At 37.3% G+C, this 27,315-nt stretch overlaps 1 protein-coding gene across 1 annotated transcript; it reads left to right on the plus strand.

Annotated features, from left to right (window-relative positions):
- Window positions 1-75: 75 nt before the first annotated feature.
- On the plus strand, window positions 76-26,643 carry HOOK1 (hook microtubule tethering protein 1). The gene is made up of 22 exons (XM_059821802.1): window positions 76-126; window positions 6,812-6,897; window positions 8,504-8,576; window positions 8,904-8,954; window positions 10,449-10,581; window positions 10,991-11,058; window positions 12,321-12,383; window positions 13,307-13,390; window positions 16,255-16,421; window positions 17,028-17,168; window positions 18,443-18,644; window positions 19,305-19,415; window positions 19,665-19,752; window positions 19,836-19,896; window positions 20,490-20,630; window positions 21,267-21,354; window positions 22,208-22,242; window positions 22,853-22,935; window positions 23,344-23,444; window positions 23,807-23,908; window positions 25,021-25,089; window positions 26,168-26,643. The coding sequence occupies exons 1-22, from the start codon at window positions 76-78 to the stop codon at window positions 26,324-26,326; spliced, it is 2,157 nt and encodes a 718-aa protein (XP_059677785.1). The 3' UTR covers window positions 26,327-26,643.
- The last annotated feature ends 672 nt before the right edge of the window (window positions 26,644-27,315 follow it).

Genomic DNA, 27,315 nt, shown 5'->3' on the forward strand with positions numbered 1-27,315 from the left:
CGCGCTCGGTGCACCGGGCGCTTACGCATCTGCCCTCAGCGGGGGCGGCCGGCGCGGGGGGAAGAGGCCGCCACCATGGAGGCGAAGCCGGCGGACCTCCTGCTCTGTGACAGCCTCATCCTCTGGGTGAGTGGCGCTGGGGAGGGCGCGTCCCTCCTACCTGCGCTCCGGGCGGCGCTGCCGCTCTGCCCCCGAGGGGCCTCCGGAGGAGGCGGCGGCGGCGGCGGGCGCGGGGGGGCGGCTTTTCCCCTCAGAGCCGCGGAGCGCGGCGGCCGGGGGCGGCCGGGAGCGGTACGAGGGCACCTGTTGGGCCCGCGCCGTTGCCGTGGTGACGGGGGCGAGGGCCGCAGGCTGGGGGAGGCGGGCGGCGCTCGGCGGCCGTCAGCTCTGCGGCGGCGGGACGGGGCCTACCGGGGCGGGTGGGCGCCCTCCCCGCCCGGGGGTGAGCAGGCCGCTCGTTGGAGCTGCTGTCAGGCGCGCTGAGGGGCGGGAGAGCCGCCCAAGCGGCGAGTGAGCAGAAGCTGGAGGCGGTTTGGATGCAAGCGTGGCTGCAGTAGTGGGGCCTGCGAGAGAAACGAGTTTTTTTACAACCGGTGAAATGTTCTTGCAAACACCCTTGAAGTGTAGATGTGGTTGTTTGAATATCCTATAGGCCCAAGTAGTGGTTCTCCAGCAGTGGCTTCAGTGATGGAGACTGCTCAGTAATTAACAATAATAACAAATATATGCAATTAATTTGAATTGAGTTGACAGGAGCGGAAACCTCAGAACATTTCATGCCAGCTTTCAGTTGGTTAAAGCATTAGTCAGGCATAGCACAGCTAAATGTGTGGTGTTGCCTGTGCAAGAAGCACGTATTTGTTTAGTTCATCAATCAAGCTTGCTTTTTTTTTTATACCTTGGTCTTTCCAAGTTTCTTCTGCTTCCTTGTCTGTAAATCTGGTCTTGCAGATGCAATATTTTTGGTGAGAGTGAGCTCTACTAAATACAACCTTTGCATGAAATCTTGGCAGGGAAGGCCACAATTACCGGGCATGAAGGGTTCCTCTAGAAATATCAGGTGTTTTGACTTTGTGAAGTGTAAATCGGGGAAAGAAGGGAGTGTTTTGGAAGCATTGTGGAGATCCAGGAAGGAGACTGGCAGAAGTGATAGCAACAGCTACCAGAGTAGGTGTTCATTTTACTTTCTACATGACAGTACAGGAGTTTTAATGAATTAAAGTCTGTAATAAATCACTGAAAACCGATTTTCTTCTTTCTTTTCCTCCCTTCATTTTCCTTTTGGTGACCTTGTATGCTCCCAATGTTCTGTTGGTCTTCAGAATTTCAGTTGTCTTATGCTCATGTCTCTGTAGTTGGATATCTATGCATACTTTTCTTACCTATCTATCTTTTTTTCTTACCTATCTATCTTTTTTTCTTACCTATCTATCTTTTTTTCTTACCTATCTATCTTTTTTTCTTACCTATCTATCTTTTTTTCTTACCTATCTATCTTTTTTTCTTACCTATCTATCTTTTTTTCTTACCTATCTATCTTTTTTTCTTACCTATCTATCTTTTTTTCTTACCTATCTATCTTTTTTTCTTACCTATCTATCTTTTTTTCTTACCTATCTATCTTTTTTTCTTACCTATCTATCTTTTTTTCTTACCTATCTATCTTTTTTTCTTACCTATCTATCTTTTTTTCTTACCTATCTATCTTTTTTTCTTACCTATCTATCTTTTTTTCTTACCTATCTATCTTTTTTTCTTACCTATCTATCTTTTTTTCTTACCTATCTATCTTTTTTTCTTACCTATCTATCTTTTTTTCTTACCTATCTATCTTTTTTTCTTACCTATCTATCTTTTTTTCTTACCTATCTATCTTTTTTTCTTACCTATCTATCTATGCATACTTTTCTTTCTCTTTTTTGAGCTCTTTAACTTTGTATTTTCCCCTTGGTAGTCAGGTAGGAATAACTCCATCATGATTCAGTTGCAAAATAAACCAATGCATTCCTGAGCTCTGCTTCAAAATCCTGTCAGCAGTCCTGACCTCTTTTATCATTTTTACAATTCCTGCTTATAATATTTTAAGCCTAATTCTCATTTTTTAGTATCGTCACAGTGCATAGCTGTAATTACATCATAAATCTTAAAGGGAATGCTAATGGAACTTTAACTAGCCTTAAACTGAAAGAGCTTTGTGTAGTGTCATTGACGGAAATGAACATCCAGCTCTGCCTGTTCAGGTTTTGTTTACAACGCTCAGCAGATGCATTGCCAGATGCATGTTTTTAGATTTAACACCCTATTTCTCCAACCTTGTTTACAAGTTAGTAGAAACCGATTGTTAACACTAGGATATATTTCAAACATCCTTTCAACCTGTACTTCAGAATGAATAATAGAAAAAAAATTGATCTTCTGAAATTGAGCATATTTGGGCCGGGGGGGAAATGAAGTGCTGTATATCCGAATAGAAAAGGGTTCTGTAACTCTCTGTGGTTCTAAAGGTTTCTCTATTTACTCATTAATATAGTGAAGAGATGCTCATGATTTTCTGCTGCCAGATCTTGCATTTTTTATTTTTATTTTAGCAAATTCTATATAAGAAAACATGCCTTGTCCAGAGAGGAAAGAGAAAATGCGAATAAAAATGTTATCTATTGGTTCTGGAACCCAGGTGTCATTGAATTCAAAGTTTTGAGGATGTTACAGGAAAAACGTAATGGAGTTAGATTAAATTATAGGGGAAATGTATATGAGTTTCCAAGGAAAATTGACTTAAGTAATATCTGTTAAGACTGAACTCACAAGTCTGTTGCAGAAACAGTTTTCTGACTTAGAAAGACAAACTTTGGTTAGTATATGTGAAGTGAACCTTAATATTTTCTGCCACTCTGGGTAGGAGTGGAGCAGTAAGAGCAGCAGCAGTAGGCCTAGCGATGCAGTAGTATCTTCTATGTTTAGGTGCCATTACAATAGGTTTTTTCTTTACTGTAGAAGAGCAAAAGTTTCTTGAATGTCTTTCGGTACTGTACCGCTCTGAGGCTGTGTCTGTCTTTGTCTCCAAATTAGAGACTAGATGTATGGTAACATCTCAAACAGAAAGCTTTTTCCACAATAGATGTACCCCTGTTTGGCACTGGCAGCATTGGTAATGTTTGCCAGTGGTTGAGTTATTCTATTAATATTCTGGGATTGAGAATGGGAATGTTTATTGTTACTTTAAAATCTCTTTGACTGACTCTATAAAACTTCTGTCCCTGGTATGTGTAATCTGGGTATAAAATGGAGAACCTCAACTCTACATTGTCTGGGTGGAATTGAGGGCATACCTTCCCAAGAGTTGGATAGCGTGGTTTCTACAGGGTAATGTGAACAGTCTTGTTTAATCTACAGCTATTTGGTGGTAGAATCCTCAGCAGATCCAGAGAAAAGGCATTAATTGTTACACGATACAGAATTAAATTTTCAAATGTATATTGTGAGCATAGTAGCTGTATGTCTGGGAGAAAAATATTTGCTCCTCTCGTGGCAGCAAGTAGCAGGGTGCGTTTAAGCTAGATTCATGAAGTGGTCTTCACCATAAGTAGCAGCATGCCCTTGAAGCTATGTTTAGTAAAACTAATAAAATTTGAAAAAAGATTAGGAGTACTACATAGTCCTGAAGTCTATGGCTGCTTCTGTCAACCTCCTCCCCATGCCCATTATCTTTATTGTTTTTGTAAGTACAGTAAAAATCTGTTTTGAGGAAATGATTGGGCTGGCATGGGGTTTGGAGAACCCATAATTAATACTTCTACTCTCATATTATTTCTAGGCACTTATGTAACTTTTAAATATACGGAGAAACTAAGACTATAAGTCCTGCTTTTTGCTTAATTTGCTGTTTCTATTCTGGGAGATACTGGTATACATAAAGCAGTGTTGCATGTCACAAGGTTTTCTAAGGCTTTGTTCACCTGCTCGAACAGGCTTGGGTGAAATGGTAGTACCTGTACATAGCAATTTCTTTGGATTACAAGGGGGTATATCCAAATGGCAGCATCATGATATTGTGCCATAAAACTCTGAATTCTGCCATGCTCAGTCTTGACTGGTAAGCTAGCGTGCCTGTTCTTGCATTGGCGTTAAGGCTGCTATAGTATTAGAAACCAGTGCTGTCAATCACAGCTGCTTCAGTTTGTGGTGTTCTGCTTAATCTTTTATGTAACCTATAAGGGATTACTGACCTCTCGCTTGCTGTAACACAGGATTTAAAAAATACTTTTTTAATTGAAAAGCAAATTAAAAATCCCTTGCTTTGCATATTTTTCTCTTCTTGGCTCAATGGGACTCTTTTTGAAGCAAGCAAACAAATATTCAGTGTATATGGTCACTCTTTATAAACAGAGTAGGCAACAACTGCCTCAAATTCTCACAGCTGGAAACTGTGCTTTTCCACCACTCTGGTCCAAGTAGCTCCATTTCCCAAACACACTTGACAAGGTCATTCACCAGTGGCCTCTGAAGAAGCTTATGTTTCACAGGATGTTTGGAAAACCCCTCTCACAGATGGACAGGTAATTTAGGACATTGTAAACATAGTAAGTCTAAGAAGTCAATTTTCACAGTGGACAGAGATGATAAGGATCTGTTCTTGCTTCTATTCTATTCAACATACACATATTCTAATAGTATTAACAGCAAACTTCCTCCTTCCTATTTTATTCATCATCGTAAAGAAGGCTGAACTTAAACGAATTGCTGATGAGCTCTTATTTTCCTGAGTAACCAAGTGCTGTACTGAGATATGTGTGGAAACAACTCTCTCACCTAGAATAGTTAGTTCTGAGCTGATTGTTTTTTTGGGAATAAAATAGTGCAATTATAATATCTAACATTTTGCCAGAATTATCTGTAAGCATGGGGGTAGTTTAAAAAAAAAAACACAATATCCAAAACAGGAAAATATTTTTAACATTGCAGGAATCGCATCCTACAGATCTTAAAGGCAGGAAACCCAGAAGACTAAGAGAAAAAATGACCATCATCATGGGAAGCATGGAAGAGCTTCCATGTGAGAATTGGCTAAATAGATGAGGACTATTGGTCCTGGGAAAGACACAGTGGGAGGAGATGGGTATGGTAAAGGTCAATACGGACTTGAGCTCCTGGAGAATGCAACTGGGGAAGAGTCTGTTCACCATCTACACAAGAAGTGGAGGAGCTGGGGTGAAGCTAGCAGGTGACAAACTCTGACAAGAGAGGCTGTCCTGCAGAATGTCCGGATGCTGAGTTTGTGCCTGCAAAAAGTGCCTCAGCCAAGTTCATGGAAGAAAACTTCATTGATGACTGTTAAATAGACATGTACTGTCTGTGCTCCAGGGGTTCTCCAAGACACGAGTTCCTGGAGCCTGATGAAGTATTTTGCAGAGTTTGCAGTCACTTTTTACAGTCTGGAGTGATCTGAGGACCTGGGTACCTCCGCGTTTTAAGGCTTTATACATGAAGCAGTCAGAATTGCAGGCAGAAATTAGCAAGGCAGCAGAAGAGCTGCCTATGGATGTCTAATAAGTTAGTATTAGACATCAGGTTGATGATGGGGTTCTTGGTTATTGTGTATAGAGCTGTCTGCTGGGTAAGCACGCTGTAAGGATGCAGACGTGTCGAAGGTATTCATGTCATTTGAGTTGCTTTTGGAGAAGCTACCTGCAAAAGACTTGAGCTATTAAATTTTATTCTTTAGGATGGGAGTTGCATCTTGTTTGTATAGCCCTACTACAAAGGGACTTTAATTGTACTTGTGCCTGGAAGTACCAGTTAGGATACAAAGATTGGATATAACAATTCATAGAGAATAGATCAGGCAACTTATTATAAAATGCATCCATCTATAGTCTGGTTTTGTAATAGAGGAGAAGAGTGAAAACTAGGGCTTTGTTGCCTAATCTTTAGACAGAAACATGTAGATGGGGTAAAACTGCTTCCAGCCCTGTTTTTAGACACTAGATAGTGTGATGCTTAGGAAGTAACAGGAAAATATGTGTATATTTTGGATATTAATACCAGGAATAATATATGAATAAAATATGAATAAGAGGAAAATAGGTATAATTTCAGGTGATAGTAAAGTTTCTTGGGTTTATAGCAGTATTTTGAAGTTGCATGTATAAATAGGAACATCTTTAGAGTAATTTTGGAATTCCTGACTTGCAAGGAAATATGTTGCCAGCTCACAGGACTTGAAATTGTTCAATCTTTTCCAGCTATCTTTGTATGCTTAAAGTGTGCAGTAGTTTTTGGAGAACTGTGTTTTCCACTATTTTTGAACAATTTTATCCCTTCCATTCTTAAGCCCTAAATAATTCCTGGGGTCTCTGTTGGTGGTATGACTTCTATTACTAAATGTTTGTAGTAAAAGACTGGATTTCCGCGCCCCCCACCCCACCCCCCCCAACTTTCTTCCTTTCTTCTGATACCATTTTTTGTTTAGGTAGCTGTGTGTCCAGAACTACACACTCCAGCATAATTTGAGGGATGGATAAATATGGCTTTAGTTTCCCAAGTTAGTATTCCATAATCTGATTTACAATAGAAGGACTAGCATGAAAAAGCTAGTAATACTAACTTTTTAAGCTACTAGTCATAATCAGCAGTCACAAGCATTGAAATAATTGGGTTGGCTTAAAAACTAAAGAGTTCAAAAAGGATTTCAGCTGCCTCAAGTAGAAAGACATCTTGCTAAATGCTTGTGCCTTAAAGAGGAAAAGGAAAATGGTAACTAATTTCCTGTACCTGACTACTGTGAGAAACACAATGTTTTTCCCTCTTTTAGTTGCAGACGTTCCATACTGCTGCACCTTGCAGAGATGTTCAGGACTTGACTAATGGGGTTGCCATGGCGCAGGTACTTCACCAAATGTAAGTTGATATCAAGTTCGAAGAAGAGGTATTTAATTTCTTGAGGTTTTTGTTTGGCATGCATAGTTGCTTTCTCCCACCCAAAGGTTTTTTTGTATAGTTAAAGTAGACAGAAACTTAGAGTATGCAGTTTATAGCAGAAGATAAAGTATACCTTTATATTGCTGTTTTGGGGGTGATATAATAGTTGAATAATAATGTGTTAGAATGGGGAAGGTGATGAGGAGATATTCTAATACTGCAGTATTAAATTCATACTTAAGAGTAATTGGGCAAGAATGATAGGATCTTTTTCACTTCTCCAATCAACACTATTTCCATGGAGATCCATGCTTCAGGCAATGTCTTTGTGCTCTGTTCCTCTTGGGATTACTCAGTTGATTTGGATATAAGTTCTAGGATTTAAATGATAACTTATATTTGTGTGGAAAAAAGAATCGTGAAACTTCAATGGCAATTTTATTATTAAAAAGTAATAGTGGGTTAATCAAAAAGTCATTCCTATTTTATTGATGTGATGACAAATGGTACTGGTTGAGTGACACACCAGTTTTGAAATTTGCAGTTACTTCAGAGGGTTCTAACATGAGTCTTTTATTGAAAGAATATCATGCTACAAGTCGTTGCTGCAATTTTATTTTTGTTGTTGGCTCAGATAATAAAGGAGAAGTCTGAATTACCATCTCCTGCTCAAACTATATTTCTGATTACTAAGAAATTATTTAAAACAAACACCATCCCCACCCCCAAAAAACCAATACAAACAACCCCCAAAAAACCCCAAACCCAGAAACCCCACAGAGTTTTTAGATGTGCTGTGTAAAGACAGAGCTCACCCTTTTCCTGGGGCATAGCAAAAATTGGTTTAGGATTGCTTAGTGAAGATTCACTGAGGGTCACTGCCCATGTTTTTGTGGCACTAGACTGCCCCAGGCTTTGGCCAAACTTCTTTTCAACCAAGTTGGTTGATATGCAAGTGGGGATAATAATTGTCTTTTATTAGGTGCTTTGAGACCAGTGAATAAACAATATGGTGTAAAAGTTAAGATATTGTTAGATATGCTGTGATTGTACCACTTGGCAGCTCAGCATGTGTAAACATCTCCTTCAGCAACTCATCCTTATTTATGCTGGCAAAGTGAATATATTTCTGCCCAGGGGAACCAGAGACATACAAAAAATATGAAATGCCAGTATTTTGGGGTTTTTTTAAGTGCCTTTGACAAATTGTAGTGAATGTTGGAATATCCAAATGTACAAGAGTAGGTACCAAACTTAACATCAGCACTAGTCAAAAGAGGATGTTTCTTTACATGATTATGAACACTTTGTCAGGTATAAAAATTCAGCCTGACAAAGGCCTTCATGTCCTTGCGTTCCTAGCTGTAGCTAGCTCAAGCATGTACAGAAATTCTTCCTGCCCTGGAAGGTGGTGTCTTAATTCAGCCAGCAGGATGGACATTTCCTGTGACATACTTATAACTTGCAGTCTCCAGGAATTCATGCTTCATTAGACACTGTAGTCAAACATCTGATGATTTAATGCTGGGAATCCTGTAACTTATTTAAGTGTGTGCTTATTGATATTTAATTAATTTTGTTTCAGAGATGTTGCTTGGTTTGATGCATCTTGGCTAAATCGCATTAAAGATGATGTTGGTGACAACTGGAGAATAAAGGTATTCAAAACTGGAGTTAGTGAAAGCTTGTGGGTTTGGACATCATGTCTGTCCTGAGAGTATCTAGCAGTCCAAAAACTACAGAATTAAGCTCAGATTTTTCAGGTTATTTTAAATGAACTTGAACTGTCTGTTGATAATATAAGTGCCTTCCAGCATTGTTGCATGGGGATTTTCTGTTGCGATATTACTCTTCCCCTGTCATTATAGGGTCCTTTCATAGAGCTGCTATGTAAACATTTTGTTATAAATTATTATTTGATTTCAGCTAAATTAAGAATATTTTAATAAAAGCCTGTAACCTTATCTTTCATGTACAACAATTAGTCCAGTAATCTGAAGAAGATACTGCAAGGAATTATGGACTACTATCATGAGGTATGGAAAAAGCAGCAATCTTTTTGTTCTAATAAGTAAACATTACGATTATTGTCCTCCTTCACCTAGCTTTTTTTCTTGGCAAAGTAATTTATTCTAAGGACTTTTTTTGGCAGAAAGTATACGATAATTATCTGGTTAAGTGGGAGGTCTGAGTGTATATAAAATTAATTTGAGCAGGTGTATTTTAGATAAGACTCTTGGAGTATAATCGGGAAACCATGTGTCTGTCATTGCCCAGGTGAATGTCATAAGGATTGAGCTGGAGAATCCTGTTGACTTTTGTGTGTGCGTTCATATTTGCTCAAATTTGCTCTTGCCTAGTGAAGTTTTAATCCTTTCCTACACAACAGAACAGATTTGGCAACCCTAGTCTTGGTTTTATGTTACTCTCTTGGAAGCTGGGAGATGAGTTAAAGATCCTCCTTTTATTATATAAAGGATAATAAATTTATATTATAAATTATATAATCCTTACTATTAAGGATTATAGGATTGTTCTCCCTCATGCAGGATGAGTAGGGTAGCCGTAAAAGGGTGCTGTATTTTGAGTTTTTAAAAAAAAAAAAAAATACTGAATTTTGTATGGAGCTTGATTACAGTTACGTAATGGATATGGTGCAGAAAAACTTGCCAGATCATCTTACGGCTTCCTGGTCTCACCTGGGCTTAGTTGTGATAGCGAGTGCCAAGCCCTTTCTTATCGCCAGGACTGAGGTGCTCTGGCAAGCCCAGAAGTAGAACTTCTTTAAGCTTATGAGGAGTGCTTTGAAGGATTAGGGAGCGACTGAATTTGGAAGCATTTTAAGTCTCTTTTTTTTTTTAATGTTGGTAGAATAAATTAGTTCTCTCTAATTTGAAGTCTAGCCCAAGAACTTTTAACTTACTACCGTTGCTTTTTCTTGTATAAGTGTTCGGTTAACTAAACCCCCAGTTAATAAACTTTCAAAACTTGTGATTTTGCCAGAACAATTTTATAGACATCTTAAAGTGCGTAACTTCATTGCACTAAATAATTGCTAGGTGTTCTGAGTATGTTTTTTAATGCTGTCTACTTAGGCCTATTCAGAGAAAAATCTGAGGTGCCAAGTATGGTAAAGGTCAGTGGGTTGAGTACTCCTTCCCTGAAACACACATCCACACTGAGGGATGGAGACAGACATTTGGAACAATCTTTGCTGGCCCAAGAGAGGCACAGTGTGTGACATCTGAGTTTCATGTAACAAATGAGTTAGGAACATCTGCTTTGTCTAGGCCTCTTCAGACTTCCTAATCTGGTACTGCTATCTATGTACTCCCTCGTAAGCCAGTATTTTTAATGTGTATCTCCACATTAAAAATCTTTCCGATCCATAAGTTTTACAGTAATGAACTTTATTAATAGACTCTACGCTTTCTTGGGATGGCTTACTGAGTTCAGATTGCTTACATGATACCAGATTTTCATGTTGCATAGAAGTGGGAGCCCACTTTCTCGCTTTAATTTTTTTTCAGTTCTTGGGTCAGCAGATTTCAGAAGAGCTTATTCCAGACTTAAACCAGATATCTGAGAACTCGGATCCCACTGAACTGGGCAGGCTTCTGCAGCTTATTTTAGGTTGTGCAGTCAACTGTGAAAGGAAACAAGGTATGTACTACCATAGTCTGTTCAATAAACAGCAGACTGCCTCAGGTGATTGTTAAGGTGGAAGAGATGCAGACGCTTTTCTTATGTATCAAAAAGTCTCTATTGTTAATATGTTGCATGCCTATTCTGAAACTAGAGTTCACTTAAAGCAGAAGACCTATGGGAAACTTCTATGCATGGTATAAATTTGTTCTCCTAAGAGATTAGAATTGCTTATGCTTATTTACCATATTACTGGATAATAATGCTGTTGGTTAACGGTAGTGCTCTGTGTAAAAAGAGTGCTACCTGTTTTGAAGAAGCTTTAGAGAGAATAGTTTCTTCTGGATCTTTCTGCAAATGGTATGTCATGTTACTCAAGACACTAAGATATACATTGTCATGAGTCACTACAAATTCTTTTTCACAGAACACATACAGAATATCATGACCCTTGAAGAGTCTGTTCAACATGTTGTAATGACTGCCATTCAAGAGGTAAGGAATAATTCATAGCCTAATGCTGTCAGTTGAGAAGTCTGAATATCTATTTGTTGATCTCTGGGAATTCTTTCATCCAAGCAAACATCAGGGAAGAGTGTAAGTACTTCCCTAAATTACCTGGGAGGGTCAGGACCAAGAGATCCCAGATGCTAACCAAGGGGTTTTGATTTTAGTGTCATATGCCCAAATATACAATTTGTGGAGACAATAAATGCTTATGATTTCCTGTTTCACACAAGCAACGTATCTAGTTGCCAACTGCCGATTATACTGGAGTCAGGTTCTGAAATTTCTGTCCCAGTGCTCTAGGCTTGGACCCAAAGTTAAGCTAATTGTAACTGTTTGTGAGGATACATTGTTCTGACAGACCCTTCCAGCATCTGATTAACAAACTCGCAGCTGCATATCTTCTATTCTTGTCATGGTGTGCTCCACCTGCCATCTTAATTTCTTCTTAGTTGGATCATCTTAGTGATCCAGCTCACAGCATAGCTCTACAGTCACTCACATCTGTGAGCTTCAGGACTGTGAAGCGGAGTGTGGAGGGGGGCAAAAACTGAATGCTAACTTTGTTGAAGAAAATATAATGTGTAATTGCACCCTCATCAAGGTAACAGTGGAGTTGGTAGTAGGCTTTAAAACTTAGATTTAAATTGACTATATAGTTTTTAAAGCTATAAATGCCCTATTGGGAGAAATAAATCCATAAGCCTCTTGTTTGTTGTATTCTGACTAATCAAACTTTCTTTCTGAAGAAGGTCTAGAAATAATACTGTAATTCCTGAGTAAGAAGTAAAGCCCTTTAATTGTTAACAAACATACTGTGTACATCTTTGTACTGGAGATCAGTGACAGCTGTGTTAATGATCCCATTGTTTGCTTAATGGCAATTAACATGACACAAAGAAGTGTCATAACTATTAAACTAATTGAGTGAAATCCCATCCTCTGGTTCACTCCATTTTAACTTGACTAGGGGGTAGCAATAACTTCAACAGAACAGAGATTCATCCAATAAGATGTTACTGCTAACTGGGTTTGTTTGGGGGGGAGGTAAAAAGAAAATCATCTTATGCTAGATTTGTTTAAATCCTTTACCAACCATGAGGTGGGTTTTTTATTATTATTAATCTGTTTTGATATATTGAAGGGATGCAAGGACATGGTGGAAGATACAGTTGGTACTCAATAGATGGTGAATTTACAGATATTTAACCTCTAATTTAAACTTCTTTTCCTGTGGCCTCTTTCTGTAGCTCATGAGCAAGGAAGTAACAGGTCCTTCCACAAGTGATGCATCAAGTGAAATGGAACTGCAGGTAACTGCCTAATATTTGTTGGTGTTGTAGTTCAAGCCTGAACACTAAGTTGGTATCTTGCCATCCCTTAAATGAAGAGGAGGGCTGCTCTTCCTCTCCAATTCTAAAAGTTAAAAAAAAAAAAATTACCTGAATAATAAATTGTGCTCTTTTGTCTTCTATCTGCACAAACTGCTTGGTCTGTTTTCCACTTGAAGTTGATCTGATTAAACCATACTGGCTCACAAAGGGCAGAGCAACATACTAATGTAGGCAGAGAATAGACAACGTAATTAGCACTGAAAACTAGCATTACTAAGTGAAAAGTTATGTGCTATTTGATAGCTTCTTAAAAAAAAAAAATGCAGTGACTGCTGTGTCATCTTCTGGATGGGGTAAAACTGGCTGGTGCAAACGTACATTGCAAGAAGAGCTAGGGCTCTTCGTTATCTACATCAACGCTCAGTCATGTCAGGCTAAACACTTCAGGTTATTTTTAAGGGGTCATGAAAATTCTTGATAACCTGAACACTACAAGGTGTTGCACATAAAATGAAATTGTCTTTGAAAGTACTTGCCCGGAAAGGAGCATCGGTATTTCTATTCTGAGATGAAGGGCATTAGATTTAACAGGCAGGGATTTTGAAATAGTGGCCACAATGAATGTTCCTGTGTTTGGTTTTGTTCTTCTTTTAGCCGAAGTTGTTGTGTTGAATACTCTTTGAGTTTCAATTTACAAATTACATGTGGTAGTGATTTAAAATGCAGGTGAAATGAACAGAGATCCTGATCTAACTGTGTGCATATATAGGTTTATGTGTCAATGTGTGCACCTAACATCCTTCTTAAACAATTGGTATAAGCAATTGAGACATTTTGGAAGCTAGAACTGTAAGTACTTTGGATATGGGCCGGAATGATTGACCACCTTTATTTTTTAAAAGCTTAAAAAAGCTTTGGAAGATCTTCAGGAAGCACTAGCAGAAAAAGAAGAGTTGGCACAAAGATGTCAAGAGCTAGATTTACAGGTAAGAAACAGCAAGTTGCTTATGTCTTTAATATGTAGTGGTGCTGCTATTAAGATGCAGAAATTCTGAAGGGCAAAGTGAATTTTGCATTTATTTAAGTTTCTGTGAGAATTCTTAGCTGTTTGTGGAGGGAAAAGCAATCATTCTGTACTCCAAAATGCAATTACTAGAAATAGTTTTCTGATGGAAGTGTAAGCTGAGGTCCTGTGCCAACTGTTAACTCAAAGGTTGTTTAGTGTGCTAGCTTTGTCTACCCTTAGTAGCAGGTAACCTTCAAAACAATTTTATCATGGCTTTAAAAATTGCTCATTTTTAGTCACTGCTTCCTCTAGTCTTTTGAACTGTGTCCAAGAAATCCAGTTCATGTAATAACTGGTCATTAGATTTAATTATAGGAAAATGATGCTGTTTTCAATAGCAGTTGATGAAAGACTAAAATTTGAAATTTACGTAAAATTTACTAACTTTTCCTTGTACACAGTTGCAACATGGAAGATATTTCAGGAAATAAAGATCATGGAAACTAATAGATCCTTTCAAACCACACTGATAATAGGCCTACTTTTGTTTTTAATGCATATAGAAGTTAATCAAGTCACTCTTTAGAAAAAGGAGAGAGGAATCCATAGCAATAAACAAGAACTTGCATTTCGATCAACTTTTTAAAGGAAAAAGAAAAAAAAAAATTGTTAGCCCTAAGTCTGATTCCTCTTTTATAGCATTATAATCTCAGACTAGAAGGAGATTTATCTGGTAAGGCAGTTCATCTCAGATTTGATTCTGTACAAAGAGGATATTTTTGTTGGCATCTTCTTATAGGGGCCAGTGTGCTATACTGGCTGTATGAGCCTCTGGAAAACAAACAAACAAAAACCCCAAAAAGCCCAACACAAAACCAGAGGCCAGTTTTATGTTTCTTACAGGTAGCAATGACTGAAAAAGTAGAATACTTACATATAAAGTAGTTCATAGGTAATTGCCATGCCCAGGAAGCCGTTGTTCGAATTGGATTGATATTTCATTTCCTTTTTTCTTGAGGCAGTAGTAAGGTTTCCTGGTGAAAGCAGAAATCTAAAAATCTTTGTGAGCGGAGTCTGCAGGAGAAAATAATTTATTTTAAATGAGTAAGAGGATTGATTTGACAGCTGAACTGACAGATTAGTTGTTAAACTTCAAAAAGTGTGTTCACTGTTCAAAAGCTCTTGCTTCTACAGGTGCTGGGATAACAATTTACTTGTACTTTCTCCTTCCATTAGAAGACTTAGTATGTCTCACTAGCGAGGTCCCAGGCTTTCTCCTGTTTCCCACAAACTTCTCTTTTGAGATTTCTCTATTAATTAATGATAGGTTGCACAAAGCCAGTTGCTTGTAACATAGCGTGGGCCAGGTGAAGGCATGACAGGTGTTTGAGGGGAAGGTACTGCTGAGTATAGACAGATAAGTTAATGACACCATAGCTTGTTAATACTGGGTCAGGTTTTTAAAATACCTCTTCATAATTTGTATTGACTTTGATACCACTTCTCTTATGCTGAAATAATAGAAAAGAAGAAGAGAAAGCTGTTAGAAAGGAACTGGGAAAAGATGAAAAACTTTTTTAAAGTCTGAGATGGGTGTTCTTTTAACATTATTCTGGAAGTGTGAATGTTGTGCATGTTTAAGGAGTGGCTGAACCTTGAACAGGAAGTACTATGCTGAGCGAGGCTCAGATGTGCTCTCTACTCAGAGGTGTTTGTGTGTGCATGTATATAGTAAAGTGACATCCAGTATGTAAAAAGGAGTGAACCCAGAAAGCCAGTGTCTACTGAAGTGGTAGATTAATTACTGTTTTGTTTCTTACATCTGTTTGACTGATAGACTTTTAAATTATGATCACAAACAAACTGTTTCTTAATATTGCATACTTTAGTTTATATCTGATGTTTTATCTAATAATGTCACCATGATATTTTTATTTTATTTTATTTATTTGAAGCCATAATATTGACTGACGCTTCTTATTTAAACTAATTCTTAATAAATTCACTTGTAAGGTCTCAGTCTTCCTTGATATTTTCCAAGAGTGTAAGAAAGGTAGGTTTTCTTTATGATTCAGGAAAACATAACCCAAAAAGCATATTGTCCCTGTTTAAATGCCAATTAACTAACACATGCTACATGCTCTTATGTTTGACAGGATGTTAAAATTAACACAACAGCTTTCACTAGAAAAACTTTAAAGGTTCTATCCTCTTAATCCTTCCCCATTTTATGGCTGTTAATATACTTACTGTTTCAATAAAGTGTTGTAATTCTCATTTGCTTAGCTGTGAACACTTTCAATATCAGACTTGTTTGATTGTTGCAAAAAACGCATGCTCTATATGAAGCTGTCTAGGTTTTTTCTTTTGCGTGTGTGCTTACTAGCTTATGGCACCTGAAACTGCTTCTTGCGCAACCATTCACTGCTGAGCGCACGGCAGTACTGTGTTAGTGTGCTAGCCAGTGCCATCCTGCTTTTTCTTGTTAAGTACAAGCAAGATGGAGAGTACCTTTACACCAATCCTTAAAAGTTTTTTTGTATGGCATCCATGGTATCCTTTTTAATGAAAGTACCAGTTTCTCTCCATATCACACTGTCTGCCTTTACCGTGGTTTCAGCTACAAAGATTTGTCTTTTTTTTAGAGGGACATTTTCTTTAGTGCTTCGTAACTGTCATACACTAAAGCATCTGTATGCTCAAGTATGCTATGTAAATTACATTCTAAAATTTCTAAACGCTCAACCTTTTTCATAAACTAATTTGGTGACGTACTGCTGTCTTGCTTTAGTTCTTTCCAGTTGGGCAGGTCTTACAATGTTAATGCTGTTTTATCTGCACTAGGTGGCTGCCCTCCAGGATGAAAAAAACAGCTTGATGTCAGAAAATGAGATTATGAATGACAGGCTAGAGCAATTAGACGACTCTCTTGATGATCCAAGTACTGTGGTTGCAAAAAAGTATTTTCATGCACAGTTGCAGCTGGAACAACTGCAAGAAGAAAACTTCAGGTATGAAATGATTTCTCTCAAAAATCCCTCACTTGTCATGTCAAATATATCCTGAGAATTTCTGGTACCCTTTCAGGATTTTCCATCTCAATTTCTTTTTCTATAGAAGCTTTCTAGTACTGTATAAACATATTTTTAAGACAGTCCTTACCTTTAAAAAGAAACTGTTACTTACTATGAAAAATATTACTTTCTAATTGCCATATTGTAGCCGTTTGACACTTCAAAAAAGGTGATGGAAAGCAGAAAATGAGTGCCGAAGTGATTTGTGTGTAAACAAACACACAAAAAAACCCCAACCTGCCAAAAAACCCACTATATTTCTTCACTGTACTGATTTCTTTCACGTATTAGTCTTTCTCTCTGTGATCCCTGTGGGGGGAAAAATACTTTTCATTTGATCCCTTGATATTGATATGGTAAATTTGCAGTATACAATCCATTATGATCTAACAGGTAGACAATAAAATGTTCCATGCTTACAGTACCATTTTTCTGGCTACTTAAATCAATAGGTTTCCTTTGTCTTATTTTTAATAGTTCTAGCACTAAATGAAAAATGGTAGTAACAAGTCCTTAACAGAATTCCTGTTTTTGATCTGGTAGGCTTGAAGCTGCGAAAGATGATTATCGTGTCCATTGTGAAGACCTAGAAAAACAATTGATTGAACTGCAACATAGAAACAATGAACTAACCTCTTTGGCAGAAGAATCCAGAGCCTTAAAAGATGAAAATGATGTTCTTAGGTATGTAATAGAGACAGCTCCCCATGCACACATTAGGAGGATTTAATGACTAAATCCAAAGCTTTGTATTTAACAAGATTTTTTTTCTGAGGCCTTACTTCTGCAGATAGATCTTATCTGAACGAGATCTAAAATAAATATTGGAAAAGGGCTCTCTGACAAAGCAGAGATGGAGTGCAAGCTTTCAGGCATAGCCTCTATTGTTTGCATAAGAATAGCAACATGGAATTTTTCTGTGAAGCAGGATTAATGAACGCAGAAATTATTTTTCATGTGGGATGGAAGGTGAAGTTATGTAAGAATTAAGAAATTTCTATGGGGGAGTGTGTGTGCATTGTTAAGGGGACATTTGTTTTGGCAAGAGGCTGCCTTTTCTGATGTAGAAAAGCATATATGCAGCTAGAACTTCAACATAACTTTTGGTGTCAGCATTCTAGGCTAGACTTAAGTTAGCAACATGATTAACAAAATGAAGACGAAATACACAATAACCTTGATGAGAATTTAACATAAAATTTCAGCTTGTGTAAACTAAATTAAATACCAGACCACCCAAGAAATATCCAAAGCAAATCATACTGCAAAAGCAGGTCTGCTATTCATAAAATAGTATGAATAAAACATGGGAAGAAAAGTGATTTCAGGTGTTTAACTTATAGTGGTTCTTACATAGCATCTGAAACAAATCTTAACTATAGATTTTTCTTCCATAATTTTCTTGTACTAGCCTCTAGTGATACGAGTTGGCAGATATTAAACACAGATATTAAAATGAATTTGTGTATTTATGATCCAAATGTTTTCTTACCACATAGATGTTTGTTAGTCATCAGCTGGTAATTCTTGGTCATGTCTGCTAATGATCATTTTCATAGTGCAATTATGTTCTAATTACGTATAACCCCGCAATGAAAACATATGTGTGTTTTTCCTTACCGGGTACAAGTACTCTGAAATGACTATCTAACATTGCACCCCACGGAACTCCCTAGAGATATTTGACATACTAACCCTTGTTTGTACTTCTGGCATACAACTCTGTCCTACTCCCACTTAAACCCTGTGGTGATTTCACTTTTTAGAAGCCATCTTTGCATAATGCAAGTTTGCATTGATTATGCATTTAAAAATAAAGCAGTAACATTTAACTCTGCTGTTAAGCACATTGCATCTCCCTTTGAAAATAGTCCGAATGTGCATGAAAGCAGAATTTGACTTTTTTTAATCTTTTGAAGAAACATACTTTTTCTTCTAATTCCTGTTTATACTTTAAGGGCTACTGCAGACAAGGCAAGTAAGCTGGAATCGACTGTTGAAGTATATCGTAAAAAGCTACAGGATCTGAATGACTTCCGCAGACAAGTCAAATCTCTGCAAGAAACCAACATGATGTATATGCACAATACAGTCAGTCTGGAGGATGAACTGAAGAAAGCCAATGCAGCACGTGCCCAACTAGAAACCTACAAAAGACAGGTAAGGCTGCATCTATATTCAAGATGTTACTTTTTCCTCAGATAGTTGTCTTACCTAAATAAACTTGTTTTAATTAAGTTTCAATGAAAAAAATTGAACAGCTTAATTTAACAGCACAGGGGTTTAACCTGTATTTTGTCCCCTTAGAATTGCTTATTTGTGAAAATTCCTTCATACTCTGCCATTCGCTTTCTGATTTTCCCTTTTTATTAAACTAGCAAGCTTAACCGGAGTTGCCCTCTCAACTGATTGTCCATGGCTTGCAGGCTTTTCCTCTTTGCTTTAACTGTGGTAATTTGTGTGCCTGGGAGAGGTTGTTCAGCTATTACTGAGGTCACTTGTATGTAATATTCTTAACTTTCTTACTGGAAAATTATTTTAAACTGTAGAAGTTTTATTTCAGTTTCACTAATTCAGTAGTAATTAAGAGATGCAGGAGTTGAATATTTTAAAAAAGCAAAAGACAAAACCAAAACCAAACAAAAAAGCAACAAAAAACCCTCCCAAACACACAGGCCCCCATCCCATCTCCCTTCCTCCAAGCTTGGAGGACTAGCTGTTTATTTTGGCTGAACTATGCAGGAGTGAAGATTTTAACATAGCTTTTAATAGTAGCATCTTGCAACACTCTTGTGCTGAATATAGTCTTTTTATGAAAAGGTCCAGGAGCTTCATAACAAGCTGTCTGAAGAATCCAAAAGAGCTGATAAGCTAACATTTGAAATGAAGCGACTTGAAGAAAAACATGAAGCTTTAATCAAAGAAAAAGAGGTAAGTCTCTTGAGCGAGAGTTTATTTGAACACCTAATAAATCTCTCTCAAATGCTCCGCTTGAGGAAAACCTTCCCAGAAATAGTGCTACCATAAAAAAAAATGAAGTTTAGTGCTTCGTGTGTGTATACACACAAAAAACATAAAATATGTCTTAAAATGTGTGTGTCAGTGCTATTCCTGATTAATGTTGTTTGGTCTTAAAGTGCTGCAGTATGACTTAATTCCACCTCAAATATATCTTCTCAGAGACTGATAGTACAGTGTGATGCATTAAAAGAGACAAATGAAGAGCTCCGGTATTCACAGATGCAGCAGGATCATCTGAGTCAGACAGGTATTGCTTTATCTTCAGAGGCTTTTTATGTATATTAGTGATTTCTTTAAGTTTGTTAAATTAAACTTTCCATGCAATTTCAGGTGCATCTCGCCTTAAAAGCAATGAGAATCTTGCTGCTGAAATTCTGCCTGTGGAATACAGGTAAGGTTAAGGTTGTTTTGGGATTTTCATGGGTGAGGCATAATGTTGTCTCTGTGAAAGTTCAATATTTTCGGCAACATGACTCTGTATCCCAGCTCTTGCTTTCCCTCCATGATGCTTGTCTGGACCCCCATGTAGCTGTTAATAATTATTTCCCCATACTATAATTGCTTTGCATTTTTTCTTAAAAGCATATCAGATTGCTGTATATAAAATTTGGCTTGAAACATCCTCTTTAAGGAGCAAAACAATTCTTACCTTGCCAGTGGCAGACAATAAATAAATAATACACAGCAACTAAGGCAGAACAGCTAAAGGCTAGCTAATATTGCATTTAAAGTCTGGCGGAGTGAACCATAAAGGCCCAATAAAACCTGGGTTTGGAGTGACTTACTTTAAAACTTTGTTCATATCTCTTAAACTATTGTGGTGTTTACCTTTTCATAAAAAATTGCATTGTTACTCCAACTATATCCTTAAGCAGAACTTGTTTTGCTCACTTTAAGGTTGGGGGAGTGAACAGCAATATTACCTCCTATTCTTAGGCACCTTTTTCTTAATTAACAATGACTTTTTTGTTGTTTTTGATTCAGAGAAATGTTTATTCGGCTGCAGCATGAAAACAAGATGCTTCTATTACAACAGGAAGGATCAGAAAATGAACGTATTACAGAGCTCCAGGAACAGCTGGAGCAAAAGCGTCGGACAGTGAACGAACTAGAAACTGAGAAAAGGTAATGGGTGAAACAGTATCTTAAAATATAGCCAGAAGTGATTTCTGGACCTTCAGAGCGGCCTTGTGGCTTGCATCTGTAGTGTGGCACTGTGCAGGAAGCCAATTATCCTTTTTCTTTAATGAAGGTTTATGAAGCAAGCAAAAAGGAAAGTATCTTAAATGTGGTGTTGTAAAATGTGGTAGATCTGTGTGTAGCGTACTCTGAAGAAAGTGCTACTTATAGGACGCTCTTCTTAGCTCTGAATGATTCTTGGTAAACCAAGAATGGATGTAAACTCTATTTCTAGAACTTCAAACTAATCCTGTTGTAACACTGTGATACGGTCTGAAGGTCTGTATCAGTTAATGAATGCTGAAAGCAGTTTACTTAGGATATGAGAATTTTGAGTAGTTAAGTTTTCTCAAAACTTAAAATGATTCTAGGTCTTTCATTATAAAATGTTTAATAAAGCTGCGATGTGTTCGTTTCTTCAGAATTTCAAGACAAACTAAAAGCATTTGAAATCAGTTTCTTTGTGGCTTAAGTCCTGCTAGGTAGACCCTCTGGAAAAAATCGTCATCCAGACATGAAACAGAAAAATATGTCTGTTGTGATCTATTTAGATGGGCACTAACTATCTTTTCTTCCTAAAAGACTAAATGAAGAACGTATTGGGGAGTTACAGCAGCAGATTGAAGATCTGCAAAAGACTTTACAGGAGCAGGGATCCAAGACTGAAGGAGTAAGTGAAAGTTCAGGCTACTTGACCTTGGAGACATCTTGCCAGTTTTGTTTAAAATACTTCAGTGTACCATGAAGTACTTTGTTTAGATGTGCCGCCTCTTTTTCAGTGTATCTAGTGCTGATCACTACTAAGAAGGCAGGATTGTGGTTTGGTGCTTTTTTTTTTTTGTTTTTCGTTTTTTTTAAGTTAGTTTGAAATGCACTAGTTTATGCAGTAGTAAGAGTAAGCAGGCTCTGAAGCCCCTTTGGGTCACCCAACCTGTTGTGTGTGTGTGTGTGTGTCTCCCAACCCAAACAAACACACACACCCCTTTCAAAAGACCTTATAAGCAAAGATCTTAAACAATTGAAGCTATTCAATGTATTCTAAAAATGCTCTCCTGTCTGAAAACAACTCCCTCGGTTTAGGTAATGCAGACTTGGCTCCACTGTATTCAGAGCAGATGAATTTAGTCTCTATAGTATGAGAATCCGTGAGAACCCCCATACCGCCTGCATTTCAGTTGAAAAGCTCATGTTTTATGTGATTCCTTCCCCTTGCCTTCTTTAAGGAACTGTAACTTTTCTACCTTCTACTTTACTTTTAAAAGTCTCTAGTTTTATCATTAAATGGTGGCATAGTGAGAAGGATAGCTTTAAAGAAAAAAGATGCTGGAACTGGTATCTGTGCAATGCAGAAAAGATGAATGCAGTTACAGAAATGCATGAAAAAATGCAGTTTTCTTAGGATTTATTTGGTTTGACTTATGTAGGTGTGCTAAGTGTTCTTGGCTGATTTGTTAGAGTGCTTTAACATTGCATGGTATGAAATACTGAAATATAACTGAATTTTAACTCTTTTCCTTTCATAGTCTAGCAACTTGAAGCAGAAATTGGCAGCACACATGTAAGTAAGACACATGCATCCACAGTAGCTTATGTATGCTAAATAATTTGACTGTTGTAGCACAGAAACTGCCTAAGTCTTTGTAGGGATGTCTTGTTTTTCTAAGCCACTGATTTGAGAGTCATGCATGTAGTGAGTTAAGTATTAGTGTTCTAGTTTTGGCTACTCTGATCATGATAATCTTGTAGTACTAGTATCTACTTAACTGTCTCTTCATCACCAATAGCGTTTTAACTGTTCTGATGCTACAACAGACTGCTAAAACCATCACTCTTACTGGACTCAAAACACGTTTCATTCTTCTGAAATACTTCCATCCTTTCAGCAGATGTAGTTCCTGCTAAGGAGTTGCTGGAGGGTTTTTTTGTTCAGTTTTTTTGTTCAGTTTCTTTTTTGTTTCTAGTTTTAGGTAAATGAGACTCAATTCAGAAGTCACAACTTTTATGATTCTTCAAAAATACATACTAATTTCTATTTAAACTCAAGAGAATTGCCAGAGTTTAAAATAGTTGTTTAAACACTTCCACCATCGAGTTTCGGCTTTCAGGTCTTAAAACTGTGCATGGAATTATTTGTGAGCTTAATGCTTAGCCCAGCCTTTCATTTGTAGGGAAAAGCTGAATGAAGTTCATGATGAGTTACAGAAGAAAGAGGCTGATCTTGCAGAACTCCAGCCTGATGTTAGTCAGAACCGTAAGTTGTTCTGTGTGTTTTGTTTTTATTTTTTTTAGTGAGGCTATGTTAAGTTTCTTCTGAAATGATTCCCATAGCCACTGGGCTGTGGGATACTTTTCCACATAAGGCTTTCTGCTACAGCTTAGCTTTAAACCTGAAACGGGTGGGGGAAGGGTTTTTTTGCACATGATGGTGAGCAGGGAGAGGTTGATGGGGGCTTCGTTTTGTTGAACAGTACTCTGCAAAATGGGAATTCAGGGTCAGGTGGGACCTTATGGTACAACTGAAACAAAAATTAAAACAGGAAATTGTGTAGTAGCTAGAAAGTTTATTTGGGGGGTGGTTAAATCAAGAGAACACAGAAGCCTTGAAAGTACCATGTCTATTTTTATTTTCTATGTCTTTGTTGATAACTTCCGTAAATAGCCCAGAAGATTGGAGAGCTGGAAGCAGCTTTGCGAAAAAAAGATGAAGATATGAAAGCAATGGAAGAAAGATATAAAATGTACCTTGAGAAAGCAAGAAATGTGAGTGGCATATTTCTGAATATATACATTCCTCCCTTATAAATTGTTAAACAGGTTGATTTCAGTCCCCCCCTTCACCTCCCAATTAAAGTTAGTAGCTACATGTTGCATTTTTAGTCAAATTGCTCAGCCCCCGTCGGTTAAGTGTATGAGAGAATGGGGTTTAGGGTAAAGCATGAGATGCAAGAATGATTCCTTTGTACCCTTTGATATCTTCTGTTGTACAGTGTAACAGCCTAGTTTTCATCATAATTGCCTGACTAGTGCTCAGTCTGTTCTCATATTTCTACTGTGAGCAAATGAGATGTAGAGCTGTTGAGAATCAAACCCGACTTGTAATGCCTTTGTTTTGCCTTGTACAGGTGATAAAAACCTTAGACCCCAAGCTAAATCCAGCATCAGCAGAAATTATGTTGCTCAGAAAACAGATAATGGAGAAAGACAAAAAAATTGAAGCACTAGAGGTAAAAATTTACATATCTTTAATAATAACTTCTAATATATTCTGCTGTCTCTCATATTAGACACTCAAGTTCCTGTTTCCTAATGATCCAGTACCCTTCAATGCTGCATTCAGTTAGAAACTGCACAGACCATCAAACCTAGAGATTTTTAGTTTGGCTTAATTAACCTTGTATCTTAGTATATGTCTGTCAGAGCAGTTTACTTTTCAACAGTGTTTTTCAATGTACAACTGAAACTGTAATTTGGATTCTTTCTAGACCCTCTGAAAAGCTGTAAGTGAAATACTTCATAAGACTAATAGTTTTGCCATTTTACGGTAACTTTTACAGAGCTGCAGAATCTGACCTTTTTCAGTAGTAATGTAACTTAGTTTGTGTGAGGGACTAGGTATTTGAGCAGTGACTTGTTTAATTTACTAGACCTCTGATATCAGTGGTTTCATGTACTGGAGTTCTTGAAACTATATAGAAGAGTAAAACCTGTTAATTCAGTCAAGTCTGCTTGGCTGAAATCCTAAAAGGATTGTTGACAGTAGTCCAAGGACCAACAAAAATGTGGGAAATGCTGCATTCAGTTTGATAGCAATATTGATGGGACTGGTTAGAATAGTTACCTGAGCAAATACAAAATTCCTCAACACGAGTTAGTAGGCTGAAAGGTCTGACATTATAAATGCCATGCCCTCAGATGTCTTCTATGTGTATGTACTAGGTAAGTATACTATATAATAGCAATTCAGTAACATAAGACTATTCAGCCACTAGAGGTACATTCTTGTCTTTGCCTTTCAGGTAAAAAAATTACTAAATTATTTATAGACTTTCTGATACACCCTAGACTTTCATACATTTCCCCCACACACACCCTCAAAGTATATTTCTAAGTTGAACTGCAACTTGTGTAAAGTTTAGCCTCTTCTTGAGGTAGTCTGTAACTTCTCTCATAGTCATTTATGAAAGTATCTTTATTGACACTTCTAAGCCTTCTAGTTATTTTGCATATTTAAGTATTTCTGCTGCATGTGTTTATTTCACTCAATGGACTGCAATAAGTTTATGCAGATTATTTCTGTGTTTTAATTGAGTTTGTCTTCTCTATTGTCTGCTTGCAGGCTGAATACAAACTTGCTAAGTTACGTGATTACGAGGAAAAGCTAATTGTAACTGCATGGTATAACAAGGTGGGTCAAAAGTTCATTTATTGGTATCTCAGAAATCAGAAAGACACATTTTGCTACATGTGACAGTTAAATCTTACATTGCTGTTTTCTTCTTTTTAGATTCACTATAAACTGGTGCTTAGGAGAGAAGGCTAGTAGTTTACCTCCTTGTGGCAGAAAAAGCAAACTTGCAGATTAGCATGGCCTCATGTCTAAAAACTAAGGAAAGGAACAAAGCTTGAGAGTTCCAGTTTAAAATGGGATCACTCTACCACTTGTTAATTCTGACTTCAAGCCAGAATGCAAACTTGAGTGAGTTCTGGCTGGAATTTCCAATCAGATTGAGATAACTTAGGGAAGCACCAGCATCAACATTTTTGATAGCAGCAAAAAAGGAAAATATTTTAACAATCAACTGTTTTGTAAAATTGTTTTGTTACGTGTTTTCTGCTTCTCTTCTGTGCTTTGGAATGGGAGGCTTAACATGGACGTCATGGCCTATGCCAAATTTTAGTAATGTAGTATTTGCTGCCACAAGCTTCTGCCTGGATTTAGCAGGCTAAATTCCTGAATGTTCAGTAGCATTTGTTGTTGAAGTTTTTGGGCTTGAGACAAAGGGAGGCCGTGGTTCAAAAGTTTTTCAGACTTCTGCTTTAGATGTTCAGTGTCTTTAGTATTTGTGAAATAAAGCTAGAACCATCTTCTCATCCTGCAGCAGTGTTGCAAAGGTTGTTACAACGTTTGATGTTATGTTGCTGTGAAAAGGACTGGAGAAAGTTGTTTATATGAAGCAATGTTTAAATAGAGATTCATAAAGAAAGACGAGTGGGAAATCAAAAAAGGAAAGTAAAATCAAATGGCTTAATAAAGGAACAACTTTACAGTAAGCTGAAATTAACACATTCTATATGAATGTGAATGGATCATTTTCTTCAGCCTTGGTTCATACCTTTTATAGCAGCAAGAAGGTATATAAGAAACACAGTAAAAGCAATTTGGTGTGCATACTAAGTAAGCGTGAGCTTTGTGTATGAAAGATGGCCAGGTTTTTTTTCTTCTGTTTTTGCTGTAGTGTAAATGTTGTTTAATTTATTTGCAGAGCCTAACTCTTCAGAAGCTAGGTATGGAAGCAAGACTGGTTGGCAGTGGTGGTGCCTGCAGAGACGGTCCCGGACGCTCCTTCCTAGCTCAGCAACGTCATGTCACCAATACCAGAAGGAATCTCACTGTTAAAGTACCGGGTGCAACATCTGATTAAACCACAAGGACCACGAGGAGAACTTATATGCTCAAGTGTCCTTAAATGTTTTATAGCTTCCACTTTAACTGCTTGATGAAAGAGGAGGTTATAATGGTGGGCAACTGCGAATTCAACATCAGAACCTATCAAGAATGGATTAAGCTGATCAGTGGTGTGTCTAGAAGGTAGCACATAGTATTCCAAGTAGAAGTAGATTTAATAACTGCAGTATGTATTTACAAGCACAACTTAAAAGATTTATATTTGCCTTCAGAATATATTGTAAATATAAAAATTGGCACTATATATTTAAAACTTTATTTAATGGGTTTGGGCTAGAAAGTTGACTTTTGTAATGGGAAGATGTTATGCAAAAATGTACTTCAGGAAACTGGCAATATTGGGCATTTTTGCTGGACTCTTCTAAAAATAAATCTAAAAGATTGGGACCATGTTTTTAAAAAATACTTTTTTTAGAATACAAAGTACAATTTTAAAAGCAAGAAAATGCTTGCATTTATAAAAAAAAAAAGTGTAGTACCAGTTGACTTGTTACGTAACAGAAGACAGGATTTGTTTTGTCATCTCAAATGAGAAGCAGAATTACTCAGTTTATTTAAAAAGAAAAGATTAAGTTTGTGCATATACACATTAAAGAAAACCTGTCTTTAAGATGTTGAATTCACTAAAGCCAAATAAGCTGTCTTTTCCTGTGTAAGAAAAAAAGCTATTATATTAATTCAAAAGTCTGGGCTATGTTTTAAAAGTCTAGCGTATTGGTACACTGCATTTATTTGCAGAAAGGGGGTTAGGTGGGAAGGAACCCCATTTATTTCCAACTATTTATACAACCCTGTGCATAGAAATTAATTTTCCTCTTTTTAAAATATAGTTTCACTTCATTTATTCTGAAATAACTGTGCTAGGCAGGTGAATGAAAGATAGCTTTGCTAGTTGTTGGCAGCAAAGATTGTTTGTTGGCAGGGAGAAAAGTGCATAAACTATAA

The sequence above is a fragment of the Gavia stellata genome, chromosome 10 (assembly GCF_030936135.1).
Source record: "Gavia stellata isolate bGavSte3 chromosome 10, bGavSte3.hap2, whole genome shotgun sequence".
In the NCBI taxonomy this organism is placed as follows: Eukaryota; Metazoa; Chordata; class Aves; order Gaviiformes; family Gaviidae; genus Gavia; species Gavia stellata.